The sequence below is a fragment of the Lynx rufus genome, unplaced genomic scaffold, assembly GCF_022079265.1.
Source record: "Lynx rufus isolate CCGP_SWC_20201006 ecotype Redwood Valley unplaced genomic scaffold, mLynRuf1.p SCAF_4, whole genome shotgun sequence".
NCBI classification, from domain to species: Eukaryota; Metazoa; Chordata; class Mammalia; order Carnivora; family Felidae; genus Lynx; species Lynx rufus.
This window is the reverse complement of record NW_025814856.1, coordinates 157902216-157917955: the sequence shown is the minus strand read 5'-3', so window position 1 is coordinate 157917955 and position 15740 is coordinate 157902216. Positions and strand designations below refer to the sequence as shown.

Sequence of the window (15740 nt, the reverse complement as noted above, 5' to 3'; positions counted from 1 at the left end):
GAGGGAAGGAGGGAGGAAGGAAAGAAAGAAGAGAGTTTGCTTGGTCCATGCAAGTGTCCGTGCAAATAGTGTCCATACAAAACAGAAAAGGCTTCTCAGAGCTAATATTTGCTGCAACACCCAACAGAAATGCTCGCTGGTAAACTGGTTGAAACTGCAGATGACCAGACACCATGTCAGTCTGTCTGGACATGGAGTTCTAGACCCTTCTAGTTTAACCTTCATAAGTGATTCTGACATATAACAATTGGAGACCCTTTGAACTATTCTGTGCCATCTTTTTGGAATAAGCACATGAAAGCCATATAGAATTTTGTTGGCTTGGGTTAACCTGAACGCTCCAGTAATACAGATAATACGTGGATAATAGGGCTGAATTCAGAGGACAAAGTTTGGATTATCCCCCAAGATATGTGTAAGAACAGATGAGGATCAGAGGACATGGAAGTGATCAACCCCTGTAGCACAAAGAATGACATATGAGGTTAGCAAACTTTCTGAGCTATTAGCACATGAAAGGAAGGATCCAGAAGCAATGTAAGTAATGTGGAACACAAATAACTCCCAAGAATTTAAACACCCGGTTCTAGAGAACTGGGAAACTAGACACCCATTATGACAGATGTCACTTTATTTAGACCCTTCACAAGAAGGAGTGCTATGAAGAATTCTACTGAACCCTGGGCTATGCTGAACAGTGATACCAGGTAATGATGTTGGACTCTTAAAAAGGGAAACTGAGAAGTTGTAATATTCATACACATTGTGGGAGCTGGTGACTTACCGCATGGTGATACTTTCTATGTCTTAAGACTGAGGAATACAGAAGTTCCTTTCATCAATAGCTGAGAACCTTATCTACCTGTATGGATACTGCCTGTGTATGTATGTATGTATGTATGTGCGTATATATATGTGTGTGTGTATAGGTAACCTACTACCTATACTTAAAATTTTTTTTTTTTTAAGACAGAGAGAGACAGAGCATGAGTGGGGATGGGGCAGAGAGAGAGAGTGAGACACAGAATCCGAAGCAGGCTCCAGGCTCTGAGCTGTCAGCACACCCTACGTGAGGCTCAAACTCACAGACTGTGAGATCATGACCTGAGCTGAAGTTGGACACTCAACCAACTGAGCCACTCAGGCACCCTTCTTAAAAAAATTTTTTTTACATTTATTTTTAAGACAGAGAGACCATTACCTACACTTCAGAATAAAGGGATGTGTATGTGTCAAACAGCAGAATAGTGAAAATGCTGGAAGCAATGATAATCAATCAGACAATATCAGATTTATAGCAGTGAGTGGTTTTATGTATATAAATATTATAGAATAGCACAGGCCTGCTACATACTGTGGGGCTTGAAACATAGCCCAGAAAGTATATGAGTTTCTCCCCCTGACACGCTTATGATATACACATTATCAAGGATGTAATTCAGTGAGAAATTAATAATAGTGACATACAGTTGAGTCCTGCTATATAATCCAATTAGGTTTCTTAGAATAAACTTTAATCTGTGAAGTTGAATCCAGATATATACTTGGGAATCTGGGATGAGGTGAAGTGAGGTGTAGGGGAAATGTTGAAAAATATACAGTATTTTGTTTCTTCAAAACTTTTCAAAAGCTTGACATTTTCTTTTAATTATTTTTTATTATTTATTTATTTATTTATTTATTTATTTATTTATTTATTTATTTTTCTTGCTCCTTCTACTATCTTGGAACCTGTGGAGGCCTGCTGGGAACAGGACTCCTGAAAATGACAAGTATGTCTGGAAGGCTGTGGTCCAAAGCCATTTTTGCTGGCTATAAGCGGGGTCTCCAGAACCAGAAGGAACACACAGCTCTTCTTAAAATTGAAGGTGTTTATGCTAGAGATGAAACTGAATTCTGTCTAGGCAAGAGATGTGCTTCTGTGTACAAGGCAAAGAACAACACAGTGACTCCTGGTGGCAAACTGAACAAAACCAGAATACTCAGGAAAAGTAACTCATGGGGCGCCTGGGTGGCGCAGTCGGTTAAGCGTCCGACTTCAGCCAGGTCACGATCTCGCGGTCCGTGAGTTCGAGCCCCGCATCAGGCTCTGGGCTGATGGCTCAGAGCCTGGAGCCTGTTTCCGATTCTGTGTCTCCCTCTCTCTCTGCCCCTCCCCCGTTCATGCTCTGTCTCTCTCTGTCCCAAAAATAAATAAACGTTGAAAAAAAAATTAAAAAAAAAAAAAAAAAAAAAGAAAAGTAACTCATGCTCCAGGAAACAGTGGCATGGTTCGTGCCAAATTACAAAGCAACCTTCCTACTAAAGCCATTGGCCACAGAATCTGTGTGACGTTGTACCCCTCAAGGATTTAAACTAACTGAAAAGTAAATAAATAAAGATGTAGATTTGTTCTCCTGTAAAAAAAAAAAAAAAAGTTGGTTTTTTTGTTTGTTTGTTTTTTTAATTTGAGAGAGAGAGAGAGTCAATGCAAGCAAGGGAGAGGGGCAGAGGGAGAGAGAGAATCCTAGACAGGCTCCACAGCTAGCACAGAGCCTGACGTGGGGCTCAATCCCATGACCATGAGCTCATGACCTGAGCTGAAATCAAGAGTCAAATGCTCAACTGACTGAGTCACCCAGGCGCCCCAAAACCTTGACATTTTAAAAGTATATATGATCCTATCAACAACAGCCAAATTATAGAAACAGCCTAAATGTCCATCGACTGAAGAATGGATAAAAAAGATGTGGTATATATACACAATGGAATAGTACTTGGTGATCAAAAAGAATGAAATCTTGCAATGTGCAGCAACATTGATGGAATTAGAATGAATTATGCTAAGCGAAATAAGTCAGAGAAAGATAAATATCATATGATTTCACTCATACATGCAATTTAAGAAACAGAACAGATGAACATAGAGGAAGGGAAGGAAAAATAAGATGAAAACAGAGAGGGGTGCCTGGGTGGCTCAGTCGGTTAAACGTCCGAACTCAGCTCAGGTCATGATCTCACAGTTCATGGGTTTGAGCCCCGCGTTGGGCTCTGTGCTGATAGCTTGAGGCCTGGAGCCTGCTTCGGATTCTGGGTCTCCCTCTCTCTCTCTCTGCCCCTCCCCCGCTCACGTTCTGTCTCCCTCTCTCTGTCAAAAATGAATAAACATTAAAAAAATTAAAAAAAAAAAAAACAACAGAGAGGGAGGCAAACCATAAGAAACTCCTAAGTACAAAAAACAAATTGAGGGTTGATGGGAGGCAGGGCTTGGGTGGGGGAATACACTAAATGGGTGATGGGTATTAAGGAGGGCCCTTGTTGGGATGAGTACTGGTTGTTATACTAAATTCTACTCCTGGAACCATTATTACATTACTTTAACTAACTTGGATTTGAATAAAATTTATTTTTTTTTCTCTTTTTTTTTTTTTTAACGTTTATTTATTTTTGAGACAGAGAGAGACAGAGCATGAACAGGGGAGGAGCAGAGAGAGAGGGAGACACAGAATCTGAAACAGGCTCCAGGCTCTGAGCTGTCAGCACAGAGCCTGACGTGGGGCTCAAACTCATGGACCGTGAGATCATGACCTGAGCCGAAGTCGGACGCCCAACCGACCAAGCCACCCAGGCGCCCCAAGGATTTGAATAAAATTTAAAAAAAAGTATATATGATCCCAAAGTTACCATACAGCTCAGTCTATATTATTTTCCTTGAACAATAAATTCTGAGATGCTATCAAAACTTGGACTCGGTTACTTACAGGAAGCTGCGATTTATAAGTGAGAGAAGATGAACGCTGTACTGAAGTCCAAAAGTCAAATCCCTAACAAGACAGCGAGACTACTTTTACGATAAAAATATCAAATCTTGTGAAGGAAGAAACAAAAACGGACCTAATTAATAAAGCAGGTGTGCAAAATATGGACGCTGTTGACCCACTGAACCCACATGGAGTGGAATGGGAAAGAACATGCACAGATACAGCTTCCAGAAACCCAGAGCAAATCCTGAGAATGTAAGTCACAGACTTGGAACCTGGTGTGTCAAGCACCTGGTATCTTTAATCATGGGATCCTTGGCAAGTACATTAAAGGAGCAGCAAAAAACAAAGACAGTTTTTCCAACCATAAGCATATATAACTTAGTGACTCATATCCTGCGAAAATATAGATTCACAAAAATTATCATGGATAAGTTAATAGCAAGGTATTCAAAAGCATGAAGTTTCAGTGTGGACAGTCGTTTACTTGAGAACCCTAATATACAGAGGAAATCTCGGAACATACAGGCAACACGCACCGTCAGTAATAAGGCAATCATCAAAAGAGAAAAAAGAAAGGCAAGCAGCAGCCAGAAGAGATGTCACAACTAGGGGTGGAAATAAAAATATCTTTGTATAAGGCGGTGACTGAGAAGCTTAGGAATACACGGTCCTTGATGGGCAGACATGGAAGAGAACGGATGTAAGAGACCAGTTGTGGTTTCCTAACTGAAATTAGGAGAAAAAGGCTTGAGAGTGGTAAAATCCTCACGGCCTCGCTACCTAACTAGGGAACAATACCATGTATAAAAATTACATATAGCCACTAATAAAATTGATTTAAATATTTTATCTCTTTTGCAATTCTAGAAAAGAGATTACCCACTAGACAGAGGGAAAATGGATATGCAAATCATCCAAAAATGGATAATCAGACGCATGGAGAATGAAGTATACAATTCTCTAATATGTGGTGGGATTTGGTTAGCTTATCTTAGGTGTTCCCACAGTCATCTATACTGCTCAACCCCATCTTGTCCTTGTTTACCAGGCTGCTGTGACATCTTAAGCACTTAGCAAGTGGAACTTTTAGCAGGCTTATGGTAATGATGGTAACATCGCTAAGTTGACATGAATAGACACTGGCTCACTCCTATAGATGGGCAACTTACCTGCGCTATGGTTTCCAGCTACTTGTTTTTAGGTCCACATGAAGTTTACCCTTTTCTACCCTATGCAAACCATGGGTTCCAGGTTGAAAACAGACAGAAGCTTAGGGGGTCAGGAGTGCAGGGAGGGGTACCTTCATGATAAAGAAGAGGAGGATGATGATGACGACGTTGACTTGTGGATGGATCCACACAGCCGACTGGCCCAGGCTTGCAGGGTCACCCACATGCTTTACCCACGTGTTGTTGTCAAAGAGGGTACTGATGGCTTCACGAGGCATCAGCTGTGAGAGGAAGAAGCAAAAGGGGGCAGGTCTCCAAGGATGTTTGGTGCTAGCACTTTGTACAGAACTGATTCTCCTGGGGTTTCCCGGGTAGCTCAGTCGGTTAAGCATCCGACTTCAGCTCAGGTTATGATCTCATGGTTCATGAGTTCGAGCCCTGCATCGGGCTTTCTGCTGTCAGCGTGGAGCCTGCTTGGGATTCTATCTCTCCTTCTCTCTGCCCCTCCCTCTCTCTCTCCCAAAAAACAAACAAACAAACAAACATACAAGTGGATTCTCTCGTCTCATTTTTCAAGGGTCTCTCTTGTCTGTTCTTGGGGAGAGATTCTACACTTGGGTAAAAGTACCTGTGCTCAGAAGCTGGAGGGATGTCTGTGCTGTGGCCCTGCCCTGGCTTAGTCCCAGCTCAGTGACCTGACGCCCACCTCCCTCCCCAGACTCTTTGGAGCTGACCTCTCCAGCCATGAATTGACCCATTCCTGGCGGAAAAGTGAATGAAGCGATGACAAAGGTGACGATTCCGGGATACAGCAGGCGACTGAAAAAGACACAGATTTAAGCCCCCCCAAGTTAGCCACAGTGGATGTCACACTGAGCTGGCTAGCTGGGTTCTAGTAGCCCACTGCAGACTTAGCTCTTTATTTTTATTTTATTTTTTTAGGAGAGAGAGAAAGTGAGTGAGGGAGAGGAGTGGGGCGGGGGGAGGGAGAGAGAGAGAGAGAGGAGAGAGAGCCCACGAACTGTGAGATCATGACCTGAGCTGAAACCAAGAGTCAGATGCTCAGTCCACTGAGCCACCCAGGCATCCCATCCTCAGCTCTTTAAACACAGAATGTTCTTGCCACCAAAAAGCAATCTTTAACGGGCAAACCACACCGTGTTCTCTCTCTATGTGGAATATCAGGGCTTCTATATTTTATCGCAAGTCATGTATTGGCATTTACAGCCTTTGAGAAAGATTAAAAGGGAGGGGCTCGTGGAGAAAGCAGAAAGTAAATGGGTAGGACACAAAAGGGCAGTGACTCACTGCTTCGCCAGAAACCGGCTGAGGGCCTTGTGCCTTCGGACACCAAGCATGACTTGGCGGTGCAGATACACAAATACAGCTCCCAGGAACCCACAGCAAATCCTGAGGGCGCAAGTCGTACAGCAATGGAACCCTCATCCCAGACCTGGCTGTGGCAGGGAAACAAATACCAGGCGCCCACCCTCCCCCAGCAACTCACACTCACCCACACCTGCCCCCAGGCTTTCAGCTTGGGCCCCTCCCAGCCCAAAGCCGCACCCTGCCCTGCCCCCACCCCCAGCTAACCACTCCCAGGGCACTCCACTGACCCGATGATGGCAAAGGCTGGGAGTTCCTGCAGGTCAAAGGGGAAATCCATTCGGAAATTGGTTCTGAAGAGGGCGGTGATGGTGACTACGGGATGGAAAGGCATGGTGGGAGCGCCACAGAGACCCGAGAGGAAGCCAGAATCATCAGCCGAGGGTCAATTCCTTCCTTCCTCCGAGGCCAATGTCACCTCTTCCACTGAATTTCCAGTTTTTATGGCTGAACATTGCCCTTCTACTCCGTGATCCAGGACCTATATCTTTGCTCTATATCCTTGGGCCCACTTCTGAAATAATGCCATCCATTCCTTTTCTAAACCGCCCTAAGGAGCTTGCCTACACGCCCCATTACCAGCCTCCCTCTTTCCCTGTTACCGGCATCCTTGTTCCACACGGCCAGCACGCGGAAAACAAAGGCACTGAACGTGGCCGCAAAGAATCCTCGCCAGTAGTTCCGCACGGCAAAGTAGGTAGAGGTGACCTCGATGCTGAACAGCACTCCTGCAGGGGCGTGGGGGTGGTCAGGGCCAGACAGAGTAAGAGGCTCTCCCCCAGCCCCCACCCTGTGGCCCCGAGGTGCTTTTGCTGAAACCTGAATCACGAGGGGAAGCAGCAGTGGGAAGTAATGGTCTCCTGGAACCTCACGCTCTAAAACATACACCTGCTCACGCTGGCGGTTGTTTGCGGGCTGGGGATGTGGTCCAGTAAGATACAGAGAGGAGCTCGGGGTGGGGGATGGGGAGTGTGGTCCTCAACCCACAGACCGAGGGGGTCAGGTGGTCCCACCTTCTCTCTCCCTTAGAAAGTAGGATTCACGATTGTCAGATAGCCACAGGGACTTAAGGATTGTTGCAAAGTTTCTGCAGGGAAGTTATGGGAGAAAACATTTCCAGAGCAGGTGCTCAGCAGAGCTGCAAGGCAGAGCTCAGGACCCACGGGAACTCTCCTTCACATTCCCTCCAATCTCTACTCCCTCCTCCCAGGTACCACATACCTTGAGGCAACTTTATAAGGAACAAATAAGAAAAAGGAACATGAGAAGCCTTCATGAGAGCTGACAATAATCAATATTCCAAGAAAAGAAGAGGATTCATCAAAGTGTTTAAAAATTAATATTAGGAGCGCCTGGGCGGCTCAGTCGGCTGAGTGTCTGACTCTTGATTTTGGCTCAGGCCATGATCCCAGGTCATGGGATTGAGCCCTGTGCATGCACGTTGAGTGCAGAGCCAGCTTAATATTCTCTCTCTCTCTCTCTCTCTCTCTCTCTCTCTCTCCCTCTCCCCCTCTCCCCTGTGCGTGCTCTCTCTCAAATTAAAAAAAAAAGTTAACATTAAAAACCTGACATAAAATAATAAAAACAAGGGGAAAAACCAAGAGGCTAGGAGTTAAAAACAATTTTGTTTCAGAAAGGTGAGTGGGGCAGAAGGAAAGCTAATTAAAAGGCCTAAATAGCACTGTTTCTGAGCAGATGCTGGAGCGGAAAATGAGGAGGTCGATACACACACCGATAGCAAGCAGAGGGAGGGACAAAGTGAGGAACGCTAATGAGGGCCTAAAAGCGAGATTCAAGAGACAGCAAGGAAAATAACCTTTGAACGTATTAAGAATACAGGAGTGGACTTTGATTAGATGCAGGATAAAAATTGATGGCAAGAAGAAGTAGCTAGCTAAGCCTCATCTTTACAGAAAATGAGGAAGAGAAACCAGAAAAATGCAGCATGTAACTAGATGAGTAGAGGAGAGGACTGGGCCCAAGAGCAACCAGGAACCAGATAAGGTGTCTCCTCCTTTCCCCCCACGGTGAACGGTTGCTGGCCTGAGACCCCTCAGGTAGCAGCTTCCGTCCGAGCCAATGTTTTTCTCCCTGTTGTACATGCAAAGTCACAACTCTGGACTCCTCCGGGACCGCCCCGCTCTGTTTCACAGGTGACAGTCAATAGTTGAGTAAGTTACTTGCGCCAAGAGGATGGTGGCCTGCCGGTTACTCCCTCACAGAGTAGCTGCAGCATTTTGGCCGAGGGTCCCTAGGAGTCAGCTCAAAAGTCACCTTCTCTGGGAAGGCACTCCTGGTGCCCCTCGTCAGGTGGAAACAGCTGTCTCAGAATTTTGGACTGTTTGAGCACTTGTTATGTGTTTCCATCTCTGAGTTCCCCCTAGGATCAAAAGTTCCTTGGAAACCACCACCTAATACAATGCCTGACACATCGTCGGGGCTTTCTGTCTGTTCTATGGGTGAACGGGACAGGAAGGGGAGGAGAGAGAACAAGAGAGAACAGAACGGGTGAAATTTCAGAGAGCGGAGCGAGGGAAGGGGGAATTTGGGGCAGCTGGAGCTGCCAGCCACCCTTTCTGCCCCTGCTCCTCAAATCACGGCCGGTAAGGCTGCTGTCTCCTCGGGCTGAAAGGAGGATTTGACACAGTGTGGGGAGCAGGTGGAGGAAGTCTCTCTCCTTTTCTTTACCAGTAATAAAACAAAGTCAGCTTTGATTTGTTGGGGTGTAAGCTATCCAACTTATGAATATTTTACGACCATATTTTGAAACCCTGGGCTAGATTTTCTTTCCTATGATGTGATTCTGGGATGCTTTCCCCAGCAGTCTGTCACTCTATACTCAGGAATGAGAACTGATTTTACTATTAGTCTGAGCCAAGCAGAAAATGTGCCCCTAAGAGCAAACAAAGCATTAAAAACACAAACAGCTTCTGGAAACTCTCTGGTTTCTGTTCCGTGGTACAGCTCTCTTCTGCCGCCCTGGATGTTCCCTGTTCTCCCCCTCTGGCTCCTTTGCCCCTGCCCAAGCCAGGGCCTTGACCTTGGTCTCCTGCTCTTGCTACTCACAGACACACTTTCTCCATTTCATGGCTTCAACTGCCACCGACAGGCTACTTGTTAGCAAAGCCATGTGTTCAGCTCAGTTCCTGGACTTCAGACTCAACAGTCCAGCTGCCTGGTCAGTATCAGTCGGCTATGCCACTGGATCTTCAAACTCAGTAGATTTAAAGTAAAATGGATCAACTCCTCCAGACCCGTTTCATGTCCCATATTCCTTGTCTTGCTGACCAGCACCGCTGTCCACCCAATTTTCCTTGGAATAAACTTTGGGAGTTGGCCCAGATTCCTCTTTCTGTCTCATCCTTTATAGACTCACATAAAATCAACCTCCAGGTCACATCAATTTTACTTTCTATCATCCGTATGTATCATCCTCTTCTCTCTTCTGCCTCTGTTCAGTTCAGTCTTTCATCATCTGGCATCAGGGCTTTGACAATAGCCTTCTTCTTAATCTTAGACTGAATCCCGTTAATCCACAGGCTGGTCCAACTCTGCACGCATCTGCTGGAGGGACTGGATGGATGTGCCGGGCCTGTCGTGGGTCACTCCCCTCCTTGTACAGAATTCTTCCATGGCTCCCCTTCCCCCGTGACATCATTTCCAAAAGCCCGATCTGTGAGGTCCTCTGAGTCTTATGAGAAGTTCCTTGCAGAAGGGATTCTGTGGGAAATGCTGTACTGGAGCCACATTTTGCATATTCACAAAGCATGCCAGCATATCCAACATTCCGATAACTCTTCCAGTTTAAAGAACTAGCTGTTTAACACAGTGTTTTTCCAACTTATTTGACCTTGGAACACTTTTCATATGTTACCTCTATTAATGCCATGGAGAACCATGTTCTGTAAAACACATTTGGACAAACTGTGGCCTAGAGAATAGAATCTACATTCTTGTGCGTGGCCTGTGAGCACCTTCACGATTCATGATTTCCTTCCTTCATGGTTTCCCTGTGCAGACTCACTTCCTGTTCCTGTTTCTCTTAACAATGCTCTCATCTACTGTGATTACAGCCCCCAGATCTTGACTTTGCAATGCTGTCTCTTCTGTCCAAAGTACCCTGTCCTCATTGTCTTCCTTGCACTTTGCCCAAACTGTCATCGAGAGACTTCTTTGGGTGGGCTATGATGATGGGTTTATCTGCCCATCCACCCCGTCAGCTGTGAGCCCCTGGGAGTATGAGATCCAGCACACCCAGAGGGCACACTGCACAGAGGGCACACGGTAGAAGCAAAAAGATGTTTGTCGTTTTAGCAGGTTGTTGAAGTAGATTTCTTTCATCAGTGTAAGGAATTAAGAGTTGGCTATATAATGAATAAATTATCGTTTTACTAATGTTTTCTTTCAGAATTACTCTATGTTCTTAAAAAAAGAAAAATAATCAAAGAAGCCTACCTTCCAGGGTATTTATTTTTTAATTTTTAAAAAATTTGAGAAAGAGTGTGTGCATGCGTGCGCAAGTGGGGGAGGGGCAGAGAAAGGGAGAGAGGATCTCAATCAGGTTCCATGCTCAGCACAGAACCCAATGCTGGGCTTGATTCCAAGACCCTGGGATCATGACCTGAGCTGAAATCAAGAGTCGGATGCTCAACTGACTGAGCCACCCAGGCGCCCCCTGAAAATGGCATCTTAATTTTTCAGTACTGAACCTTTTCTCGGGTCAAGAGCCATGTTTTACCTGTTGCTCCCTTACCACCTTCCCTATATTCTACACTGGACCAAGAGAAACCTTCCTCATTCATCCTAGACATTCCAGTTTTATGCAAAAAATACACATTCTCTTCATTTTAAAATAATCTGGCTGATTAAAAAAAAAAAATTTAAAAAGCCCACCTGTCTGAAAATGCTTTTTAGACCTTCTGGATTTGTAAGGCAAAAAGAGAAAGTAAACGTGAAAGTGGGTACAAATGTTAAGTGTGAATGTCTCATGTGTACAGAAATTCAAACGCACTGAAGTGTGTACAGAAATTCAAATACACCCCTCACTCGTGGAGACTGGTGACTTTAATCACAAGAGCTGACACCAGAAGTACAGACAGGATGCTAGCTGATCTTACGCTGGGCACAGCATCAGGACAAACGGGTATGACACACTTTCTGCTCCCTCTGAACGCTTACTCGTAAGTCATTCCTGAGCTGAGACGTGGGAGTTACCTGCGCACTCCTCAAGAAGGGACTGATTACATTTTCATAATTGAAAAGCTACCTCTAACGTTTAAGGAGCATATGCTTTTCCGGCAATTTTGTTTCCCCAGTGTCAACTCGGTGCCCTTTTTATCACCAATGAATCCAATGAATGAATGATCCATGTAGTCCCTCCTGTGTTAATCTTGTTACAATGGACTCACCACTAAGTAAACACGGCTGCTTTCTCTGTCCGTGCCCACTTGTTAGTGACCCAGGACAAAGAAAACAGTCTGAAAAGCTGCCCTTTGCCTTTCATGTGTGGGGAGAACTAATCTCAGGTTTATGTTGCTGTCAGGGAGCAAAGGTGCTTTAATTCCTGTCCGCAGCCCTCATTAAAGCTGACCATTAGTCTGAATAACCGCACCTAGACCCCCGTGTCCTTGATAACACGCACAATGGAAGCTCTCCCGTGGAGAACACACTACATAAGGTCCCCTGTTAGAGGACGTAATAAGTGGAGGGCAAAGGTGTTCAACAATTTCGACAGGCTTTATTGATTACAAGTAGGGGGACTGGGGGGACTGCCTTGGTTTTCATTCCCCACTCTACCTCTTGCTAATGGGCTGGCCTTGCTCAAGTCACTTACCCTCTCTGTGATCAGTTTTCTCCTCCCTCTCCTCTGTGCTGTCGGTCTCATACAGTTTTTAGCAGGAGTAAGGTGCTTAGAACATCACCTGCACACGGTAAATGCTCACTAAAAGTTTGCTGTTCTTGTCATACTTTTGTTTTAACTGGCAGTATCGCACTTGGGGAGCAGGGCCAGGCAGTGGACTGATGTAGGAGGGGGTAAATCACTTGCCTCCGAGTGGTGTCCCAAAACAACAGCCAACTCCCACAGCACAGCCCACAGTCAGCATGTCAGTGTAATAGTATGGCTGCTACTAGGGGAGAGAGAGAGAGACAGAGAGATGGGGGGTGGGGCAGGGAAGGGGAGCAGAGAGGAACGGAGAACAGGCAAGGGTGGGGAATAAGGCAGAAAGAGAGGCTTAAGTCACAGAGACTCACAGTGGTCCCAACTCCCCCAGTGATTCCCAGGTCAAGAGATACTCAGTTAGTTTGGCAAACAGGAAGTGACCTCATAGGGCAAGCCAAACTTAGAAATAAAAGGTAAATATGTGCAAGGCAGGTAAGCCAATAAATGATCATCAGAGAGGGGCTGGAGATGCGGACAACCCGGGCAAGAAGTGTCGATAGGAAGAGAAACAGAGAGGACTTCAGACAAACGGTACCAATAAAAGCCTGCATAAAACAGCCGCCAGCCGCGAAAGAACACATAGCCCTTTGGCGGAAAAGCGTGGGTGCCTGGAACCCAGGGGCTGCGATCCGGAGTCACTCCTTGAATGCCCACCCACCAGTCCCTTCAGCGAGCACCCTCTCCACCCCAAAGCTTAGGCAGCCACTCAAACCCCCTTCCAGGTCGTGCTCCGGGGTAGGGAGGAAGTGGGACTTGCCTCCGATAGGGGCTGCAAAGCAGCATCCCACGCCCACCGCACAGGCCGGCACCAGGAGATCAAGCCGCCCAGACACGGTCTGCAACAGAGAAGCACGCAGGACGAGGAGGGTGGAGGGCTAGGGCCGGCAGCAGTGCTTGCGAGAGATGGGGTGGGGAGGACCAGGAAAACAGAGGGACAGGGTGGGTACAGGAGGCAAGGGCGGAGCTTGGATGGGGCGCGGGGGGGGGGGGGGGCACTGACGAGGGGCAGCATGGGAGCTGGTGGGCCTGCAGGCCTGGAGGAGCCGGGGAGCAGATGGAGAAGGGCGGCCGGGAAAAGGCTGGGGTACGTGGCGGGGGGGGGGGGGGGGCTGGGGCACGGTGTGTGTGTAGAATAAAGGAGCGTGGGTTAGCGCGACGCCCCCTCTCAGCATCACGGCCAGCCCAGAGCAAAGGCAGCCCTCCCGACGCCCTAAGCACACACAGCCCGTCCCTCATTTTCTTTCTCAACCTTACCTCATATACCCCGCAGAACATTGACATGAACTTGCTGAGGACAGCAGCACAGATGCTGGCTATGTGCACAAATGGGCCCTGGGAGAGAGAGGGAGGTGAGGGGTCAGCAGCAGGGGTCCAGACGGGAGGCTGTGCGTCCTTCACTGGACAAGCTTTATGGCTCCAGGCACTGAGCTGGGTGCCAGAAATGCGGCAGTGAGCACAACAGAGGATCTGCCCTCCTGAACTTCATTCCAGAGGGGAAGGGGGTGGGGGGTGGGGGTGGGGAGATGGACCAGCATTTCAGGGAGGCTACAGGTGGGGAAAATGAGAAAGGGTGAGAGGCAGACAGACTAGGGTGTGATGTGGGTTTAGAGAAGGCACTCGGGGACGGCCACAATTGAGTAGTGTCTCCACTGAAATGAGGCAGTGAGCCACGTGGGTGTCAGGAGGAAGAACGCTCCACGCTGGGTCCTGGGACGGGAACAGCTTGTGTGACTGAGGGACAGGAAGACCCTGTCACCCAAACGCAGTGAACAAGGGCGGCTTGGGAGAGCAGAAGACCAGACAGAAAGAAGCCAGATCAGCACAGGTCTCCTAGGCCCCAGAGAGACGTTTGTACTTGATTTTTAGAAGACTGGAAAGCCATTAGAAGTTCTTAAGCAGAGGTTCTGCCAGTACTGATTCCATTTTGAAAAGACTCTGGCTGCCGTGTGGATTCCCGATTGTGGCCGGGCAAAAATGCACGTGAGTATAACCTTGAAAAAAACACAGCCTCTCTCTGGGGTTCAGCTTCTGTAATATTAAAACAAGGAAACTGGTCTGAAGTGCCTCCAAGGCAGTGGTCCTCCACCGGGCGAGATCCCTCTCCCCACCCCCCAGGGAAATTTGCCAATATCTGGAGGCATTCTGATTCTCGAAACGAGGGGGCGCTACCAACATCTAGGAGGTAGAGGCCAGGGATCTGCTAAACCTTCCACAATGCACAGGGCAGCCCCCCAGAACCAAGAATTACCCGACCCAAAATGTCAACAGGGCCCAGTCTGGGAGACTGCTCTAAGGCCCTACCGGCTCAGACTTCTGTTATTCTGCTCCAGGACTAGGACCTTCCCTAGTATTTTCCCTCCCTACTGTACCCTGGCGCTGGCTCTCCCAGCGCCCCTGGTCTCAGGCTCCCAGAGCTCCCTCCGGGCTCAGTGCTGCCCTCTGCCGAGCACCAGTGGACTTACCTCCTTCCCCACAGGAATGCCACTGCCCAGCCCTGCAGTCAGGGCCACAACCTTGGCCACAAAGGCCTTGAGGGTGAGATATTCCTTCAGGATGACCCCACGGAGTATTGTCTTCATCTCAGGGATCCCGGAGCCTAAAAGGTTCAAAGAGTGATTATGTGCCGCTTCCAGCTAGAGGTTAAAAGGGAGACAAACATCCAGACAGGCGGACGTGGTGATGGGCGTGGGTGGGGAGACGATGGCAAGACAGGGGAAAGGGCCGTCAGTCGGGTTGAGGGGCTGAGCGAGGGAGGAAGGGCACTGGAAGGGTCTACAGGCTAAAGAGATAACACTGATGACACGACAGGGGTAGGGTGGTGAGCGGATGGGGGGGTGGGAGGTTCTCACCAACGGCCTGGGGAGAGATGAGGTGGCAAAAGAGGGCGCTGAAGAGGATGAGAGTTAGCGGGAAGGTGACCCAGACCAGGTACTGCAGAGGCAGGCTGGGCTGCATCTGGTAATAGGTCCACTTGTAGGCTGCAGAGACACGTGCCTGAGCTCAGTCCCAGCGTGGCGGGATGTCACCGCACCACCATGGTGCAGCACATCACAGTGTGCAAGGAGCGTCCTCACGGCCTGGCCATCCCGTCTGACCTCACCACACGGTATTGTTCTCACTGGACACAAGGGAGCCCGAGTTGTGGGAGGTGCCGTGACCTGTCCAAGTTCCCACCACTTGTAGGAGGTAGAGTCTGTGAACCCCACTTCTGAGTGCTGGGACTGCAGGCTGCCCCAGTTTGCTCAGAACCTGGGGTGGGGGGAGGGTGCCCGGGACTCAGGGTGGTCAGTGCCCAAACCAGAAAAGCCCTGGGGAAATGGGGATGAGCTGGTCACCCTATTAGAGGGGCACCCACAGGTTGTATGGCAGCAGCTGAAGGGGCAGAAGTGCATCTGGGTCCGGGTCTGGTCTTCTCCTGGGCCAGACCTCCTCTGTGCAGCGCCCCCCCTCCCCCAAACACGCCCAGCTTATCCCAGGCAGGAACTCTAGAAACTCTAGGAA

General features: G+C 48.0%; 2 protein-coding genes and 1 pseudogene across 2 annotated transcripts in view; 2 read left to right on the top strand and 1 right to left on the bottom strand.

Moving 5' to 3' along the window:
- The window catches only part of LOC124523493 (olfactory receptor 2F1-like), a 335826-nt pseudogene that overhangs the window by 137871 nt on the left and 182215 nt on the right, over nucleotides 1–15740 (top strand).
- Nucleotides 1–15740, bottom strand: part of CLCN1 (chloride voltage-gated channel 1) — a 33391-nt gene that overhangs the window by 14152 nt on the left and 3499 nt on the right. Inside the window, exons 4-12 of the mRNA XM_047096271.1 lie at nucleotides 15089–15217; nucleotides 14702–14835; nucleotides 13494–13571; nucleotides 12345–12423; nucleotides 6901–7026; nucleotides 6529–6613; nucleotides 6221–6322; nucleotides 5647–5731; nucleotides 5044–5193 (exon numbers count right to left, since the gene is read on the bottom strand). Of these exons, the coding sequence (XP_046952227.1) occupies nucleotides 5044–5193; nucleotides 5647–5731; nucleotides 6221–6322; nucleotides 6529–6613; nucleotides 6901–7026; nucleotides 12345–12423; nucleotides 13494–13571; nucleotides 14702–14835; nucleotides 15089–15217 (968 nt within the window). The remainder of the gene's footprint in view (nucleotides 1–5043; nucleotides 5194–5646; nucleotides 5732–6220; nucleotides 6323–6528; nucleotides 6614–6900; nucleotides 7027–12344; nucleotides 12424–13493; nucleotides 13572–14701; nucleotides 14836–15088; nucleotides 15218–15740) is intronic.
- LOC124524199 (60S ribosomal protein L35a-like) lies at nucleotides 1766–2354 on the top strand. The gene is made up of 2 exons (XM_047096285.1): nucleotides 1766–2019; nucleotides 2237–2354. Exons 1-2 carry the CDS (start codon nucleotides 1766–1768, stop codon nucleotides 2352–2354), a joined length of 372 nt encoding a protein of 123 aa, XP_046952241.1.